At 45.1% G+C, this 17,729-nt stretch overlaps 5 protein-coding genes across 6 annotated transcripts in view; 3 read left to right on the top strand and 2 right to left on the bottom strand.

Moving 5' to 3' along the window:
- The window catches only part of kalrnb (kalirin RhoGEF kinase b), a 29,388-nt gene extending 27,015 nt beyond the window's left edge, over positions 1-2,373 (bottom strand). The window contains 1 exon segment of the mRNA XM_062447493.1: positions 1,984-2,373. Coding sequence (XP_062303477.1) covers positions 1,984-2,050 — 67 coding nt within the window. The 5' untranslated portion in view covers positions 2,051-2,373.
- Positions 2,374-3,109: 736 nt separating this feature from the next.
- LOC134007702 (ropporin-1-like) lies at positions 3,110-4,594 on the top strand. Of its 2 annotated transcripts, none has more exons than XM_062447332.1 (5): positions 3,110-3,283; positions 3,488-3,602; positions 3,705-3,866; positions 4,083-4,264; positions 4,475-4,594. In XM_062447332.1, the coding sequence occupies exons 1-5, from the start codon at positions 3,165-3,167 to the stop codon at positions 4,539-4,541; spliced, it is 645 nt and encodes a 214-aa protein (XP_062303316.1). In that variant the 5' UTR covers positions 3,110-3,164; the 3' UTR covers positions 4,542-4,594. The 2 variants fall into 2 exon arrangements, with proteins under 2 accessions (XP_062303316.1, XP_062303315.1); XM_062447331.1 differs by having other exon boundaries at positions 3,470-3,602.
- Positions 4,595-4,905: 311 nt separating this feature from the next.
- Positions 4,906-8,937, top strand: LOC134007391 (IQ calmodulin-binding motif-containing protein 1-like). The gene is made up of 13 exons (XM_062446822.1): positions 4,906-5,295; positions 5,482-5,647; positions 5,908-6,025; positions 6,174-6,267; positions 6,485-6,584; positions 6,798-6,970; positions 7,063-7,172; positions 7,258-7,376; positions 7,465-7,607; positions 7,817-7,965; positions 8,041-8,178; positions 8,324-8,480; positions 8,562-8,937. Exons 1-13 carry the CDS (start codon positions 5,196-5,198, stop codon positions 8,819-8,821), a joined length of 1,827 nt encoding a protein of 608 aa, XP_062302806.1. The 5' UTR covers positions 4,906-5,195; the 3' UTR covers positions 8,822-8,937.
- A 103-nt stretch (positions 8,938-9,040) lies between these two features.
- On the top strand, positions 9,041-15,191 carry pwp2h (PWP2 small subunit processome component). The gene is made up of 20 exons (XM_062447452.1): positions 9,041-9,192; positions 9,384-9,496; positions 9,581-9,675; positions 9,790-9,889; positions 10,025-10,168; positions 10,268-10,403; positions 10,540-10,796; positions 10,969-11,183; positions 11,317-11,453; positions 11,556-11,704; positions 11,907-12,054; positions 12,244-12,394; positions 12,604-12,784; positions 12,927-13,074; positions 13,272-13,380; positions 13,551-13,616; positions 13,917-14,135; positions 14,381-14,531; positions 14,650-14,724; positions 14,821-15,191. Exons 1-20 carry the CDS (start codon positions 9,175-9,177, stop codon positions 14,978-14,980), a joined length of 2,772 nt encoding a protein of 923 aa, XP_062303436.1. The 5' UTR covers positions 9,041-9,174; the 3' UTR covers positions 14,981-15,191.
- Positions 15,192-15,349: 158 nt separating this feature from the next.
- Positions 15,350-16,876, bottom strand: zgc:64002 (uncharacterized protein LOC393330 homolog). Its single transcript, XM_062447461.1, has 3 exons — positions 16,525-16,876; positions 16,181-16,388; positions 15,350-16,017 (listed from the first exon to the last, which is right to left on the bottom strand). Exons 1-3 carry the CDS (start codon positions 16,685-16,687, stop codon positions 15,582-15,584), a joined length of 807 nt encoding a protein of 268 aa, XP_062303445.1. The 5' UTR covers positions 16,688-16,876; the 3' UTR covers positions 15,350-15,581.
- Positions 16,877-17,729: the final 853 nt, after the last annotated feature.

Below are 17,729 nucleotides of genomic sequence, written 5' to 3'. Positions count from 1 at the left end.
AAGTAATGATATTAACAAGATATCAAGGTGAAGTAATGATATTAAAGGTTCCAGAGAGTGATATCCGACACAGGGTGAATCTCCAGTCTACAGTGGTTTTCTTTAATTGCTTCCTCTCCTCAATCAACCTCCACATAAGAGCCATCAAAACAGCACAGCATCTCTCCCATTTGCTCCTCTAATAGCTTGCTGTCGTTGATTAAGATGTAGGAATGGGGAAAAAAAGACAGAAGCGCTGATGTGGACTATTTGGGCTACACTCTTCAAAGCGCAAGAGTGAGCTTGGTACCCTAACGTTCCCCTAAGCTCCTTTCCTCCTCTCCTTGGCCCCTAAGCCGGGGCTGAGACGGTATTTAAACCCCTCTACACCTCTCCCAATGGAATAGGAGAGGAGAGCAAGGAGACGAGTAAAGAGGGCAAAGGAGACAGGCGTCAGAGAGATGTTTCGCATCATTTGGCTCTTCCTCTTTCCACCTGATCCGATACTCATGTTCCTTGCTCACTTCCCTCCTCCTTCCTTCCTCACCTTATCTCCTTTCCTTTCATCAGGGATCGCTAGGTTGCTCTGAGCAGGAGACAAGGACACGTGTCTCCTTCTCTTCCTCTCACATCCTTACAAATGAGTTTATCGAAGTTGGCTGAGACTGAATAGCCTGAGTAGTCTTCTACTTTCCATACTTCTTGTTTCCACTTCTTAATAAAACACACAACGCTAGAAGCATTAAATCAGAACTATCTAAAATGGTTCCGTCTCTCTCTCTCTATCAGTGATAAAGCACTGGGCAGACATCCATCATGTTGGTTTCACTTGGCCTGTTTTCAGGCCAGTGAAAATGCAGGAAAGGAGATGAGTGGAGGGAGCCCCAGTAGACTATTTAGACCCAGCCTTTTTTAAGGGTGTGGACCACAGCAATGCTCCATGGATGAGAGGACAGAGAAGGCGAGATTTGCCTCCTTATACACACATGAATAAACACACATGCACTGTAATACGGTGCATAAAACCCTACACAAACACTGTACTGGATAGCATACAGTACTGGAGTATGGGAAATATTGTCTCATGGGGTGGAGTTCTGATGCTCAAGACTTCTGGTATTGTAACTTGAATCCAGACAATCAATGCCAAATACTGTGATGAGTCTGTGCTCTGATGCCCATGGCACACCATCAACCCACCACACTCACACACATACACGCACACACAGGCACACACAGGCAGGCAGACACGTGCAGGGAGAACATGACATACAAACACACAGACAAGCAGAGAGATTGAACAGCGGTCGTTTTCTTACGGTTCATAGACTTTGCTATTCCTTATGATATCGGTCAGTTGGCTATGGGCCTACTGGATTCAGCCCTGTGTGTTTGCTGCACAAACGCGCTCGCGAGCACAAACACACACAGAATGAATGGGCGGATGGTGAGACATCATGGCGAAAGCCCCCGCAGGCCAGTGCATTTGAAGGATTGTGTAACAATCAAAATGAAACACGCTATGGAGATAAACGCTTAAATGGTTCGTACAGTGGGTGTGTGACTGTCTTTCTCACGCTTGTGTAAGCAACAAAAAAAATCATTAGAGAAAACACTGCAGGCAAAACCTGGACTGTAGCCTATATCCATAAACGGTCGGTCCCATATCATGAAGGAACCTCTCATTCACTCTTTCACGCACACACAATCACACACACGCACACAAACACACAAATATACACACCGCCCCGAAACTAAATGCATAGAGTGATTGTTCCGCCCAGTTCATGCTGCAGCGGAGCAGTGAAAATCAAGATGATTGGGACTGATTTTCATAGGTCCCCTCTTTCTATCATTAATGATAACGGACAGGCACATTCCTCTATGGTAATACATCCCCCTTCACCGGGGTAGGCGCAGCTGTTAACCCCCGGTCATCCTGGTTTGCACATTCTCCCTTAGCATAGACGTTTGCAAGGTTTACTGTGAATAACGAGAGCCCACCTGCTTTAGCCAACCCATCCTGGCCCGTTTCAACGGGGCCCGTTTGGGCAGGGTCCCCGGGATTCATCCTCTCCTTTCCTCCAAGTCCCCCACGCCTTTACCGGGAGGTTGGTTGTTATATACCCCGTTAAATCCACCGATGGTTGTTACCAGAAGAAAGTCAGTCAGTCAGCGCGCGGCCCCATCCCCATATTTCTGTATCATAGCTTCTATCCTTGACCGTCGATGCGCGCATTCCCGTTTTTAACTCATTCGTTACAGTCACCGTGATCCCGCATGGCATCACTTCAGCCTGCGGCCTCGCTCGCTATTGTTGTGGGGCAGTCTTCCGAGCCTGAGGAGGCTCGTGCTGCGTCGACAAGGCACCTCTGTCTACTTGCCGACTACTACACAACCGATTAGGCAGCCTACAATGGGCTGCCGTTACCGTCGAATCCACACGCAGGCGCACGCGTCGCGGGTGCCTTATAGCTGCACCGAGACCCGGTTCCATGCACAAGGCGCGTGAAACGTATTCACTCTCGTGCGGTGTCTCAATCAGAACTGAGGATATCAGTGCATAAGGGGCATTCCCTGATTGGTTTTTAATATGTTAATATCTTCACATTTAAACACACCGGCACCATTCCTCTTCTTGTGAGTCACATCAAATACGCAAGGAGCGTGTCAATATCATTTGTCTCAGGATGCTGTGGACTAAAAGCTTATTGTGGTGGGAGAGAAGAAAGCTGGTTATAGCGCTAGGTCTGTACAAAACCAAGAATCCCCGTCATATTTTATCATCCCAAATCTAATTTATTCATATCATGCCGGCTGGTTGGTGTAGGCATGTATTGATGCTGTGTAATTCTACCGCGTAGATTGCCTATTCTTCTTTCAAACCACTTATTAAGCATCAAAATGAAGAAATGTCGCCCCTCTGAGGGCGTTTTGCGGCTATTACCACACTGGCATTGTCACAAAAGGCACAAGGCCTATCTGTCCTCTATTGCAATAGAACCTAGCAGGTCCTCTGCTTTCTCTGTAGGCATCATGTCTAGCACGTCACAATACTTCTGTGATGCGGGTGACGAAACCTTTATCAATTAATAGCGCCTACTTAGACAGCTCATTTCCCGCCCTTCACGCCGCCAGGTGCCTGTCCCGCCGCGGGTTCCCCTGTTTCACCTTCGGTTTTCAACATGTCTCAAAAAGGTAGACAGGTGGTGGTCATACCACCAGAGCTTCCGGAAATTCTGAGACAGTTTACTAAGGATGCCATCCGAACCCAGCCAGAAGACCTGCTGAAATGGTCCACAGAGTAAGCTCATTATAACAGCCTAAAACGCTATTTGAACCTTGTGTTTGAATCTGACCCAAGCAAAAAAACATTGACTAGGCTATAAAGTTATTCAAGTTTAGTTCAATAAGCTGATAGATGGCTGTACAAAGGGGCTTCTGTGTGTTTAGTGCAAACTCCTGTAAAAATGTTGACCAATGTTTCAAGTTCTCCTGTCTGTACCAGGTACTTTGGTGCTTTAGCCCAGGGCAAGGTGTTACCGGTGAGGGAACCAACACCACAGATGGCCAATCCCGGCATGGACCTCACACCTGAGATTCTTAGCGCTATGCATTTCAAGGTGATGAGGCGACACACACACACACACTCTCACAACCACAAATTACAGTCAAGGTAAACGCTTCCTTCTAGTTGCTGGTTGTCTCCTCTCCCTTTATCTTAGATGCACAAGCAAGATATGATCAGTAAGCAGGAGCTGGAGTGTATGTGGCGAGGGTATGGATTGGCAGAGGATCTCCTCAAACATATCATGAATGTAGGCTGTTTCTGTGATGAGCTGGTCTGGATCAAGTTCTTTGCCCTTGGCTGCAGCTACCTTGGAGGGGTAATTCTCTCTCTCTCTCTCTCTCTCTCTCTCTCTCTCTCTCTCTCTCTCTCTCTCTCTCTCTCTCTCTCTGTCTCTCTCTCACTGTCTCTCTCTCTCCCTCTCATACACAAACCCACACCATAAACACTCTCAAAACACTCATATTCTACAAAAAACACATGCAAATAATCAACTTAACCTTTCTCCCTGACCTGTCCTACTCTCCTCTGACAGACGTTAAAGAATGCCATGACCCATGCGCTGTACATCCTGAATGCTGACAGCACATGTAAGCCACCAGATGCCTGCATCCCCTTTGAGACATTCCGCTCCATGTATTTGTACCTTGCGGCTGTGGATGGGGAAGTGTCACAGTCCCAGGTCGACCGTGCCCTAACCTACCTGGAGACACAGGCGTGAGTTCCATTCCAGATATGGCAGGATAGATGCTGTACAAAAATGACTCACTCTCTCACACACCCAAACATGCACAGCAACAGTCTAATGCATCAGTGCATACACAGCTACACCCAAACTGTGTGATATTAATGATCTCTCTCTCTCTCTCTCTCTCTCTCTCTCACACACACACACACACACACACACACACACACACAAACACGCAGGAAGACAAGGAATGGAATTGTGAAAGTATCAGACTTTATCAACAGTCATAAAGTGCGTCTGGGTTGAGCTCAGCAAGCACCTGTATATACATGATTATTCCTATCAGCTGTTCAATAAAGATCAGTTCATGCAAAAACCTGTGTTTTTATTTGTTTTATTCCCTGTCAAAAAATTCAGGAGGGATCGTTTATTGATATGCATGGAGAAACGTTGTATCAATAAGAATTGTTAAATTTGTATCCACAAGAGGGCAGATGTTTGCCTCCATAGGAAAGTCCAAAGGTATAAGACATTTCTCGTACGGATTGGAAAACAATTTTTGTATTCAACCATATAATCAAAGTATGCTTATGTGTTTTCAAGTGGACAGGAGAGGTTATCTAAGTAATACATTGGCTGTATGTTGTTCAATCTAATGTGTTTGAATATTGCAATTCTGGCTGATGGCTGGTGGCTTTAGTCGCAGCCCGATGACGTGACGTTACCGTAGAAACAGACGCAATTTTGGTGTGTTATTTTTGCGATCGTGAATGTACATTTTCATAGAGGTCAACTAGCTATCTATCTCACTTACATTTCACCAACTAGCTATCAAACCTTCCTGACGAGGACTAGGTAGCTTTTAATATCAGACATTAACATTTACAAATGTATTAGCAAGCTGTAGTTGCTTGAGCTGAACAGCTAGTGCTACAGTAACACTAGTGCTAATAAAACGTAATGAGTCTATCTACGGGAGACACAGCTCTATGTGCTCTAGTGGCCAGGAAAGATCTGAAGCCGGAGAAACAAGTTTCTCTTGTTCTCTCAAAGCTGCAAGGTAACGTAAATAACTATTTTATAACATAACATGCCCATATCGTGGGTAGTTAGAGGCCTATCTAACTGGCTACTGGTCTTTAACTACCAGGGCAATGTTTACAGTTCTTAACATTCATTCTGATGTTAAGGAGTATTAAATATGTTTCGGTATGTGTTAACCCATTCATGTAACTTCACAATGAAGATATCCTGAGGAGGAAGTCTGTCCAAGATGGTGCACAACTGGATGCATTCAAGCAAGACTTGTATAGGGATGGAGTACTGAAATACTGTGCAGATGTCCTCAATATGAACTATGACAAAGTGGACGGAGGTTATGCATCTGCTACACAAATTGCTGAAATACTGAGGTGCGTTTGAAAGTTATCTTAGTCAATTTTAGTATAATAACAATATACAAAGTCTATAAACAAAGCAGCGCTACTGCTGGATACTGAATAACAGTATATGAATGAGTATATACTCATATAACAGAATATGAAGTATATATTCATATAACAGTATATGAATGAGTATATACTCTTATACTATGTAGTCCATGAATGATCAGATCGTTTTGGTTGTGTCTTGAGATTATTGAAAAAAAATCTAAATTCCTCTTCTTCTGCAGCTCCTGTTGTGTGGGCGTGAAACTTGACAAAGACGAGCTGGCCTTCCATAGGAGGCTGCTCCCATCCGTCACAGATAACCTTCTGTCATTGGCTCTTCGGCTCATGACAGGTCTGGAGGTAAGACACAAACACGTCTGAGACTTATTTTGTTACTTAAGAGTAAGTGTCTCTTAAGTAGTCACTTGGACTCCCTCTCTCTCCTCCCTTTTTCCTTTTTTTGCTCCTTCCCTCTCACCCCGTTTCTCTTTTTTCTTTCTCTCCTTAGGAAAATGGACAGCATGAAATGTTGCATCACTTCAGGAAGGTCATGGCCTCTCTGTGTTGGCTTCTGAAAGGACACAACCACCTGACTTCACAAGGTGAGAAATGCGGGCTCCATCCCATACTTACCCATAGTACCTCACTTATAACTCTGAGCATTTGCTATGAATTATGAGAAGATGTCAACGATTGCTGAAAAATGAAAAACGTCCTTTCTTTTTCTTGTCATTCACCGATCTCACCTCCGTTCTCCCTTTTTTCTCATAATCTCCGACCCCCGACCCTCTTTGATCTTCCTCTGTCGTTCATCTGTAGCCCTCCAGTCCACGCTCTATGAGCACATCCAGATGAGCGAGGATGAGAGAGTGAAACAGGTGTGTCTGTCCTTGTGGCAACAGGTCCTCTCAACCAACAGGTATTTCCATCTATGATACGCTGCCAAGCATCGCATTACCTATGTCAGCATTAGGAGTGCATCAGCACTCTTAATGTAAGTGTTATCGATTGAATATGCCAATGCTCCAACCTAATAGAGCCTTCCAGTCTCTCATCCGTCTCTTCTCATTCCTCCCTGTCTCTCTTTCTATAACTCACGTTGTCTCTTTTATCCTCCATCCTTCCTTTATAGTGAGCTACTTGCAGATCTGAGGCTGGACTGTCTGGCTGTCTTTCTGGATGACGTTGCATTCGAGTTGACAAACTCCTCCCAATCAGCTGTGGGTGGGGCAGCAGTTCGATTGCTCCTCCTGGTTGCCAGACAAAAGGGCACCACCTTACGGTTCATCGTCAACAGATTCAGAGGTGGGCAGCAAGACCATGAACACACACACACCTGAAGGTTAGTCATCATGAATGCTGAGCTGTTGTGTGTGTGTGTGTGTTTTGCACACCAGGACTGGACAAGATCATTAGTAAAGAATATAGAGGGCGTGGTTTGGAGGAGGAAGTGGATGAGCTGCTTAACCTGCTGCACAGTGGAGCTCACGAACCAGTGAAGACACAGGTACCCACACCATCTGTGTGTGTTTCTGTGTGTGTGTGCGTATGTGCCCAGGTGTGTGTGTGTGACCCTCTCTTGTTAATAACAGCTGTCCAAGGAGTGTGTGCGTGCAGCGTGTGTCATTCAGGCTGCGTGGCGGGCCTGTCTGACCAGGAGGAGGGTGAAGAAACTTCCGGGAGCTGTCAGCACGCTACAGAGGAGCTTCAGGTGCGTGTGCTGCGGGTGAGTGTGAATGGCGTTATTCAAGTATCAAACGCCATAGCTGCGTTCAAGACGTGTGCGTGTGTGTTGTCAGAGAGCGGAGGAGGAGGCGGGAGCAGCAGGCTCAGGAGGAGCGCTGGGCGGAGGAGCTTCGTCTGCAGGTGTGTGCCCGGAGACAGAAAGCCAGAAGAGAGTTCCACCAACGACAGCTGGAGCTGCTGCATCTGCTGCCCCCAGGTAGCGCACACACACACACACACAATCTTTCTCTTTTTTCTTTTCTTTTGACATTTACATGTATTCATTTAGCAGACGCTTTTATCCAAAGCGACTTCCAAGAGAGAGCTTTACAAAAGTGCATAGGTCACTGCTCTTAACAACGAGATTACCCAAACATTGCGGGTAGCCAAAACATGAAGCTTTTATATGTGCCTGTGTGTGTGTAGGTCAAGTCCAGAGGTACCTGGGAGAGGTGGAGAAGCAGGCCGCTTTGATCATCCAAAAGGTTTGGCGAGGTCACAAAGAGAGGAGAAGATTCAAGCAAGTCAGACACACACTCTCTCAGTACCGGGCTGCTGTTGTTCTGCAGAGAGCGGTAATCACACACACACACACACACACTTTCTTGTGTAAATAAAACTAAAACAAACGTGTTGTCCCTTGGCTTTAGGTTCTACGTTTCCTAAAAAAACGAAGGGCGGAGAAAGTCCCTCCTCTTCCCTCTCCTTGGATTGGCACGCAAGGTTTGACAGACAGGCGAAGAGCAGAGCTGAAAAAAGAGGTGGACGAATACATTGCCTTCCACCCTGTAAGTCACCATGGCTTTTGATAAGAATCCTGAACCTTAAGTGTATGTATAGTGTGTGTGTTATGTATTTTGTGTACATAGGCCATGACTCGATATTTGGATTTTGCTTCTTTTAATATATCCCTCCATGCCTCCTTTCCTGCAGTCCTCTGTGGTGTCTGAAGGGGGCACTAGGGAGCTCCATACCCAGACCCAGGCCTTGCTGTTGCAGCACCTCCAGGGGAGGGAGGCTGAGAGGAAGGCCCAGATCCACACACAGGCCCTGCTGGCTCAGATCAACACTGACCTGGAGCTGCTCATGAGTAGGTTTCCCTCTCTACAGTAACTTCACACACACAGATTGGGTCTGGACGTGTGTCTATCTTCCCTCTCCTGTCTTTCAGATGCACCTGCCCTCAGTGTCGCCTCAACAGCTGACTGTGAGATGTTTCGGAGTCGCTCCGCCCCTGTGGCCGCCAGAGCCCGGCAATCCCACAATGCCATTCTTCAGGGTGCCAAGCTACCGTGGTGGAAGATGCTGGGAAATGATAATGACTTAATTGGTCTGGACTCTGAATCTGAGCACACAGATCACCTGGAAATAGAGTTTGATACATTGTTTATGCCTGGAAGCAAAGAAAAACTTTTCACAAAGTTATTATAATGTCACCATAATGTCACCATAATTGTTACAGTAGGGATGTGTAAGTTGAATGTGTCTCTTAACCTCTAAGACCAACATCATCTAAAAAAAATGTTTTCGAATAATGTTTGCAATAAAACTTTTTACTTTTCTACATAAAGTGCAGTTCTATCCCTTTCACTGAATTTCATGGCAAATTACACTCCAACCGCTAGGTGGCTCTGTGGCTAAATTAACCCGGAAATGTGTAGTGTCAACACCTGCGCACACATGTGGTTTGCAAGCATGAGATGAATGAAGCCTTGGTTAAAATCTATATGTGATATATGTTCTAAATTATATTAATACTGCATGATACGTAAACTGCTACCAATATGAAGTTTGCATACAGGGTAAGTTTTGACAAGCTGCCTAGTTAACATTGATAGCTGGCTAGCTAACTTACCACCTTTGCTAGTTATCTTGACAGTTTGCTGGTTGAACTAACCTAAGTGTCAAATCAAAATACAAATGAATATGCTGATTTGTGTCAGTGCTAGCTTGTTGCATGTATTACTAGAAATAATATCAACTATGCTCCTAGTTCTCCAACCTGTTGGGAGCTGTTTACCGCCATGGGAACCTGAGCTTCTCCAAGGATGGAAACTCTGTGATCAGTCCGGTTGGAAATCGAATATCTGTCTTTGACTTGAAAAAGTATGGCAAGGCTGCAACCCTTTCTTAAAATCTGATAGTTTTACTTGAATGTGATCTGATCATTTTCTATATCTGTCCTATTAGTAACAAGTCTGAAACGCTGCCAGTGTCCACAACGAAGAACATTACTTGTGTTGGCCTTTCCCCGGATGGCTGCTTGGCAGTGTTGGTTGATGAAGGTATAATTAACATGTAATAAAATCTAAGTATAAATATGCAATGGTTGACTTTAGGCCTAAATATGTAATCTTGACAACTGGTTTTTATTTCATGTGTTTGTCTCTGTGTTACAGATGGAGCAGCGTTGTTAGTCAGTCTTGTAACAAGGGCTTCGCTTCATCATTTCCACTTTCACAAACCTGTGAACAGTGTACGATTCTCTCCTGACGGCAGGTATAAAACTACATGTCCCAGTACATGTCAATGCAGAACTCACCATGTGGCATTGTTTTTATATATTGAACATAAGATATTAGGTGAACCTGCAGATTATTTTTAATTTGTATCTTGTAATTTCCTCACCTACAGGAAGTTTGTGGTCACCAAGGAGAATGTCGCCCTGATGTACCATGCTCCTGGGAAGAAACGGGAGTTCAACGCCTTTGTGTTGGACAAGAGCTACTATGGGCCCTATGATGAGACCACCTGCATCGACTGGACAGACGACTCCAAGTGAGTGACTGTTGACACGTTACATTTACCTTGTTTACATACAGTAACCCCCCCCTCCCCTGAATTACAACCATGTGTTCCTCCTCTCCCCCGATGCAGGTGCTTTGTTGTGGGAAGCAAAGACATGTCGACCTGGGTGTTTGGAGCCGAGCGCTGGGCCAACCTGATCTACTACTCTCTAGGAGGACACAAGGACCTCATCGTCGGTTGCTTCTTTGAAAAAGACAGTTTGGATGTGAGTGAAAAGTTTCTTTTAGTATGAAGCAAGAGCCTTATTAGGCTCAAACCAAAGGTGCTGGGTCTTTGTAACCCTTACACTGTCTGAGTGTGTTTAGGTATGCAGTGAGTTTAACCCAGTGTGTGTTCTTCAGTTGTACACAGTGAGTCAGGATGGGATGCTGTGTGTGTGGGAGAGCGACACGGAGCCGGATGGCCTGGTTCTCAGGAGGCCCCGGGAGACCCCACAACCAGCGGGGAGACCGAGCACCCGAGGGGACCAGTCTGAGGAGGAAGAGAACAGGGAGGAAGGAGAGGAGGGAGAGCCTCGAGGGGAGGTTGTCAAAGGAAAGGCAGATGGGCCAATAGAAACGGAGGGAGTAGCAAACGTCAGATACAAACTGATTAGCAAGTAAGACATGTCACCTGCTACTCACCTCTGCTCAAAGGTGCTCTAGGCCTTTTCCTTTTATGTTGTGGTCTGAGAATCCCTGTGCTTAATGGCTTGAATTTCAGATTTTATTTTTTAGGTAATTTGGGAAACTACTTGGGAGTCACACGTTGTGTTTGTCTTCCTGCGCAAGGCATTTTTTCAACAAGGAAGGCGACTTCAACAACCTGACGGCAGCCACCTTCCACAAACCGACACACATCCTGGTGACGGGCTTTGCATCTGGGGTCTTCCACCTCCACGAGCTCCCTGATTTCAACCTCATTCACTCCCTCAGCATCTCTGACCAGAGGATTGCCTCAGTGGCTATCAACGGCTCCGGAGACTGGATAGGCTTTGGCTGCTCAGGTAGGAAAAAGGCGGGAATGCTGCTTTGTTGAGTATGGAAAAAGATATGGCTAAAAAAAGTATTTTCTTTATTAGCCAGCTCAAATATGACAATGTGCCACTAACTTTCCATATTCGTTCCATCTTCCCTCAGGGTTAGGACAGCTGTTGGTGTGGGAATGGCAGAGCGAGTCATACGTCTTCAAGCAGCAGGGACACTTCAACAACATGGCCGCCCTGGCCTACTCTCCTGACGGCCAGTACATTGTAACAGGAGGGGATGATGGGAAAGTGAGTTATTAGACAAACTATAATGAACACCATTACAACAATTGTAAGTGTAAAAGGTATCAACAGAAGCAGGTGTGCTGATATGGGGTTTCCTAATGGCAGGTGAAGGTATGGAACACCAGCAGTGGCCTGTGCTTCGTCACCTTCACCGAGCACACCAGCAGTGTCACCAATGTCACCTTCACCTCCAGCGGCTTTGTCATCGTCAGCGCATCTCTCGATGGCACCGTCCGAGCTTTCGACCTGCACAGGTAAAATCTGCTGCTCTCGCTGACCTGGACAGGCCACAGACAAACTGGCTGGATGGGGGATTACTGTTCCCGCTAGTCACCAGACATGTACTGGCAATACTCTCACAGTGCTCCAATGTTGCAAGGGCTTTTCATGAATTACTTGTATTTGAACACCCTTTGTTAGTTCTTCCGGTAGTCTAACTGGTTTGTGTCTCCTCAGGTACCGCAACTTCCGGACGTTCACGTCCCCGCGGCCCACTCAGTTCTCCTCTCTGGCGGTGGACCCCAGCGGGGATCTGGTGACAGCTGGAGCCCAAGACTCCTTCGAGGTCTTCATCTGGTCCATGCAGACCGGGCGCCTGCTGGAGGTGACCGACCCCAACTACCCCACACTCTGTGTTGATGCCAGCCAATTGGCTGTTTCAAACAAAATGTTATCCAAGTCTAAATCTAAATAGATCATTTCATCCCAGAGTTAGACATCTTTGTCTGCTCTGAAAGTTTATAAGGGTCTCTTTATGATGATTTAACATGGTCTCTGTGTGGTGATTGGCTAGGTCCTGGGGGGTCATGAGGGCCCAGTGAGCTGCCTGTGCTTCAGCCCGGTCCAGTCTATCCTGGCCAGCATCTCGTGGGACCGCACCGTGCGTCTCTGGGACATGCTGGACAGCTGGCAGACCAAAGAGACCCTGCGCCTCACCTCCGACGGTAATGATGAAAGGAAGAGGGCCGGTTTTTACAAATACAGTATAACCAACAGCTATTTCTGAATGTGGAGTTGAATACTCTTTATTGTAGTGTTCACTGGATAAGAGATGCCTGTCATCCTAAATGAACGAAAGCTCACCTAAATGCTATTTTCAGAAGTGGACGTGATTGTTGTTCTCTCTTTCCCCCGGCCATGTTTGCTGTTCCAGGCCTGGCCGTGTCCTACCGCCCAGACGGGCAGGAGCTGGCAGTGGCCACCCTGAACGGAGAGATCTCCTTCTGGAACCCCCAGACGGCCGCGCAGCTAGGCTCCATCGCCGGGCGTCACGACTTGGAGACAGGCCGCAAAGAGACAGACAAGATCACTGCCAAACAGCTAGCGAAGGGAAAGTGAGTCATGTGGGAGGGATGTGTGTGTGTAGATGTTAGGAAACTTTTATTTTGTCAGAGTGAAATGTTTATCTTTAGGATGATCTTTCTATCTCTCTCACATCCAATGTCTTTTTCTGCACTTTGTTCCGTGTGTGTGAAGGTCCTTTACGTCGCTGTGCTACTCGGCGGACGGGGAGTCTATACTGGCTGGCGGTCAGTCCAAGTTTGTCTGCATCTACAACATCAGGGAGCAGATCCTCATGAAGAAGTTTGAGATCTCCTGCAACTTGTCTCTGGACGCCATGGAGGTACTGACCAACAAGCAGTCTCAGGTTACCATGGATAGGACAACTGACTTGTATTCACTAGTATTGTAAGAAGATTTCCTCCTGTGGAAAGCTTTCTGCCCCTTTATATTTAGTTTATTTTGTTATGTTGTTTTCTTTCTTTGCCTTGTGCTAAATTACGTGGTGGTTAAACTGTGTGCTCTCTCCGTTCTGCGCAGGAGTTTTTGGATCGGCGGAAGATGACAGAGTTTGGGAGTATTGCGCTGGTCGACGAGGGGGTGGGGGATGGAGATGGGGTCCAGCTCAGTCTGCCTGGGGTCAGGAAAGGTAGGAGACAGCCCTCACTGTGCTTTAGCATAGCAGTGGGATTGTACATGCTTATTATTATAATATAATAGATTTTTAAAGGATTTTCTTTGTATTATTATTATGTAAATACATATAGATAATATAGATTTATTGAATGACTGAATGTTGGCTTTCTCTCTCTCACGTAGGAGACATGAGTTCTCGTCATTTCAAACCTGAGATCAGGGTCACCTCCCTGCGTTTTTCTCCTACTGGTGGGTATCAAAAGGAATTGGTCAATTTATATCCTAACTTTCCCTTGCTGTATTATTACTTGTGCAGTGTCCTGTTGGCGGTATGAGAGATCCATGGTTCCATAGTTTACCGCAGCTCAACTGGGGATATTTATTTGTGAGATCCAGGGATCAATTGAACCCAAACTGCTCATCCAAACGACTTCCTCTGCAATACACCAGCTGTCACTCAACTTCATACAATTCCTGGTTCTCAATATAATCAGATATTCCTTAGTTTAGATTGAAGTTCTTCCGTCTCTCTCGCTTCTTCCCCCTCAGGTCGGAGCTGGGCTGCCACGTCCACAGAGGGTCTGCTCATCTATTCCCTGGACGGGGCTCTGGTCTTTGACCCCTACGACCTCGACCTCGACGTGACCCCGCTCAGCGTCCGCCGCCAGCTGCGGAAGATGGAGTGGGCGTCGGCTATCGTGCTGGCGTTCCGCCTCAACGAGAGTGTCCTCACACAGGAGGTCCTAGAGGCCATCCCACATCAGCAGAGTGAGTGGTCGGCTCTTGGACTTACTTCCTGTATTACTTGTGTGTAACCTATGTCACCAGATTACCGGTAACCAGTTTGTGAGATTGTCATTGCCTTTAGTAAAGGCATAATGACCTAATTACCCAATAAGTTAGTAAGGGCGAGAAAGAATTTCAAGTATATCTTGAAATAGTAAAACAACAGTTTTGTCTTTATATGGTGGCCCTGTGTGTTTGTAAACATTTATGTGGTGTGTGTGTGTTAGTCCCGGTGGTGTGCGGCTCCCTCCCTGACGTGTACGTCGAGAAGCTGCTGGGCTTCTTGGCGTCGGCCCTGGAGAAGTCTGGTCACCTGCAGTTCTACTTGAGCTGGGCGCAGTCTCTCCTCACTCAGCACGGACAGAAGCTCAAGAGCAGGTGGGAAGTTCCAGACACACACTACCCTGAGGAAACGGGCAGACTTTCACTGTCACAATAAGCAGGTGTTTTTGTTGCTCTAACGTTGGGTTGTGGTCTTCTGTTTTGTGGTCGACAGGTCTACGGCCATACTACCCACCATTCAGTCTCTTCAGAAGAGTATCCAAAGGCATTTTGAGGATCTCTCAAAACTGTAAGTACCAAGATTATTCTATACAATCACACAGGGAATAGGAGCAATGGAGCATCCAGTGATTTCTGTGCTTTCCTGTGTTTGGTTCCTGCTCAGGTGCGACTGGAACATGTACACCATCCGATATGCTGTGGCCCTGTCCAAGCAGAGGGGCGTAAAGAGAGGCGCAGACAAACAGGGGCAGGAGGAGGAGGAGGACGAGGAGGAGGAAGAGATGTCAGACAAGATGAGTGAAGCTTCACTGATGATCCTGTAGGGTTGATTGCATCCAAACAAATATTGAGTGGGCATCCTCTCCTTCAGTGGGAGAGAGGGACTTGTAGCAGACCTCTCTAAGTGAACACAAGAATTTGAGAGAAGGGTTCAGTCACTTCTGTTCTGAAAGACACAGCGCATGTGTCAATAGTGTAACGTCTTTTTGCATCAATTGTAAACTTTTTTATAGTAAAATATTGTGTGAAACTGGACTTGGTACACATTTTTTACATGAATATCTTGAGGTTTGTGCTTAGGTCTCGCCAAACTCCATGGCAAAACAATGTTGAAAGCATAATGTACACCTGACAGGACACACCCACCTTCCGCTCAGTATTTTCAAAACAGATCAAATCTGGTCCTGTACATTATAAGTATGAATGTTTATTGCAATGTCATCTTGTATGTTGCAGTTGCGCAACATACACATACAAAATACAAAAACATACAATACAAAAATGTTGTACAGTATAATTGTAAAGTACAAGTAATATTTGGAGAAGGCACTTTTGAATAGATTAGAGATTATATGATCGATCTTGAGGGAAATGTAAGCCTTCTAAGCTAGTTCCTAGTTAGCATATGCAAACTTTTTTAGATATTTAACCAGCTTTAACTGACTTAACAGCCATCAAGTGAAACACAGCACTGTAGTCAGACACTGTATCGTTTTCTCGGTTTGGAGCAGACCGAACATTAAATTCCGTTATAGAAAAGCCAAGCTCCTTCAGAATTCCCTCAACGGTGGCCTGAGACAAGTCAAGACAGGAGAACCTCTGTCCCCCCACGACATAGTAAGTCTCTCCAAGCACTCCAACCATGACAAGCAACCCCCCCGGGCGCAGCAGGGATGCAATGTTGCGCAGTGAACAGCAGTAGGTCTCCAGGTCTTTGCATGCAGCTTCCAGACACAGACTGGTGACAATGCAGTCTGCTGGTTCCACTGTGACTGGGTGAAAAGGGTTCTCCAGGCGGACGTCACACTTCAAAACCTGCTTCACTCTCTGTCTCAGCTGCTGCGCCACTTGGGAGGGTGTCCTTGGTTCAAAGGTACAATGGGTTCATTGGAATTTTTGTCTCAACACAGTGGGAAAGCATTTTCATTCAAATGATTTGCTGTGTATTAGAATCACAAGTTGTATAAATGTATTGTTCCACAGATACTGTCACTGTTTCTGACAATAGTTTGTATTCACTTTACCTTTCCCCCCCAAGATTGCACACATACTGGATGACTGGGAGCCAGTCAAAACAACCCTCCTCATCATTGAGCCACTTCTTTATTTCCTGACGATTGCTATCAGTGTAATCTGATACCAGAATGTCTTCATAGTGTTCACTGGCACTTATTAAGCTGTGGATTGAGGGACCAGTGCCAATATCTATAAGTCTTTGCCCACTGTGTTTCCCTGAGAAGACAAATACAGACTTATATTACTCACCGGTACTGTTAACTTGTATACATATACAATACATTCTGGTCTCACCATCCAGTATTGGAATTCATTCAGAAATAAAGTGGCTTTGCATGCAAATGTGCGTCACCTGAAGAGAAAGTCTTGCTTAGACTCCACAATGAGAAGGGTACATCGTTCTCGTCCGGATGACCATCAGGATTGGAGTAAAATGAGTCGATATACACCCGAGCGTTAAAATGAACTTGATAAAATTCACCCTCTGTAAAGGTGGGTTTATGGGCCTCCTGCATTTTGTGACAGACTTTTAAGCGTGCGTTATGAGTATGGTTGGTCGGTGCTATCCTTGTGAAACGGAAAATATCGTCAAAACCAGAGCCATATAATAATTTTTTATGGCTCTGGTCAAAACGAAGTAAACAACAATGGGAAGTTCCGGTGACGTTTGAATTTTATTTTTTGGTCTGAAAGCCATTTAAAAACGGGATATTTTGTACTTAATTTTTAAATCAGGGTCTAATAATACGGTCTTGCATAAAAGTTCTTATTTGGTGCAAAAAATAAATACATGCCCATAAATGCAAATAATAAACAAACAAATACGATTCATTTTCAAATAAAGACAATGTTTTCAAACCAGTTTAATGCAATTGCATTTTATTTAATAATGTGCAACAGTAGATGGTTCAAATGCATGTAATTTTCGGGGTTATAGCCTAGTTAAATTGTAAATTTGATACCAGGACACGTTCTATTTTGGTTTATCGTAATTATTTCTTTCTATCAACAGAATTTGTCACTTTAGACAAGTTTCAAATTTAACATTGTTAAAATATACATATTTTATCCTTTTTATCCAAATTCCTAAATTAAGTCTTTGTTTGGCTTTCACAATGTCTAACAGACTATTAATTATTTTAACAATTAGGTCTGGTGGCAGACATTCTACATTTCGAGGATAAGTTGGGCAGTAGGTTTTAATATATTTAAAGTAGGCGATTGGTTTTGTGATTGGACTTGGAAGTGTCATGGTTAACAAGAGTATGAGGTTAACTAATTTAAATATATCTTTCTGTTTAAATAAATAACGATTACTTTTTAATAGCAAGTTGACTTTTCAAGTGTACCAATACAGTATTCGCAAGCAACAGTGGTCAGGTCAGATTGTAAATGCCTTTAGACAAATTCTGCATCTAATTCATTTGCAAGTAGACTACAATTTTCTATGTGATATCAACAGACATTTGCTGCATTAAGCTGTACATTACTTATTGTGGTACTGAGAAACTAATTTTTCCTTTTGTTATATGATGCTGTTTTTTGTTGTTCTGTACT

The sequence above is a fragment of the Osmerus eperlanus genome, chromosome 21, assembly GCF_963692335.1.
Source record: "Osmerus eperlanus chromosome 21, fOsmEpe2.1, whole genome shotgun sequence".
Lineage (NCBI taxonomy): Eukaryota > Metazoa > Chordata > Actinopteri > Osmeriformes > Osmeridae > Osmerus > Osmerus eperlanus.
This window is presented reverse-complemented; position numbering and strand designations above follow the sequence as displayed.

Excerpts from the sequence above, each read along its gene's own strand:
- LOC134007702 (XM_062447331.1), top strand. The coding sequence starts at position 3,165 with ATGTCTCAAAAAGGTAGACAGGTGGTGGTCATACCACCAGAGCTTCCG. Across the intron at positions 3,284-3,469 it reads CTGCTGAAATGGTCCACAGA|TTCTCCTGTCTGTACCAGGT; the intron begins GTAAGCTCATTA and ends CAATGTTTCAAG. Across the intron at positions 3,603-3,704 it reads TTAGCGCTATGCATTTCAAG|ATGCACAAGCAAGATATGAT; the intron begins GTGATGAGGCGA and ends CCTTTATCTTAG.
- LOC134007391 (XM_062446822.1), top strand. The coding sequence starts at position 5,196 with ATGAGTCTATCTACGGGAGACACAGCTCTATGTGCTCTAGTGGCCAGG. Across the intron at positions 7,173-7,257 it reads ACGAACCAGTGAAGACACAG|CTGTCCAAGGAGTGTGTGCG; the intron begins GTACCCACACCA and ends TGTTAATAACAG. Across the intron at positions 7,608-7,816 it reads GCTGCATCTGCTGCCCCCAG|GTCAAGTCCAGAGGTACCTG; the intron begins GTAGCGCACACA and ends GTGTGTGTGTAG.
- pwp2h (XM_062447452.1), top strand. Across the intron at positions 10,797-10,968 it reads AGATACAAACTGATTAGCAA|GCATTTTTTCAACAAGGAAG; the intron begins GTAAGACATGTC and ends TTCCTGCGCAAG. Across the intron at positions 13,617-13,916 it reads CCTGCGTTTTTCTCCTACTG|GTCGGAGCTGGGCTGCCACG; the intron begins GTGGGTATCAAA and ends CTTCCCCCTCAG.
- zgc:64002 (XM_062447461.1), bottom strand. The coding sequence starts at position 16,687 with ATGCAGGAGGCCCATAAACCCACCTTTACAGAGGGTGAATTTTATCAA. Across the intron at positions 16,389-16,524 it reads AAGCAAGACTTTCTCTTCAG|GGAAACACAGTGGGCAAAGA; the intron begins GTGACGCACATT and ends TTGTCTTCTCAG. Across the intron at positions 16,018-16,180 it reads TGCAATCTTGGGGGGGAAAG|GACACCCTCCCAAGTGGCGC; the intron begins GTAAAGTGAATA and ends CTTTGAACCAAG.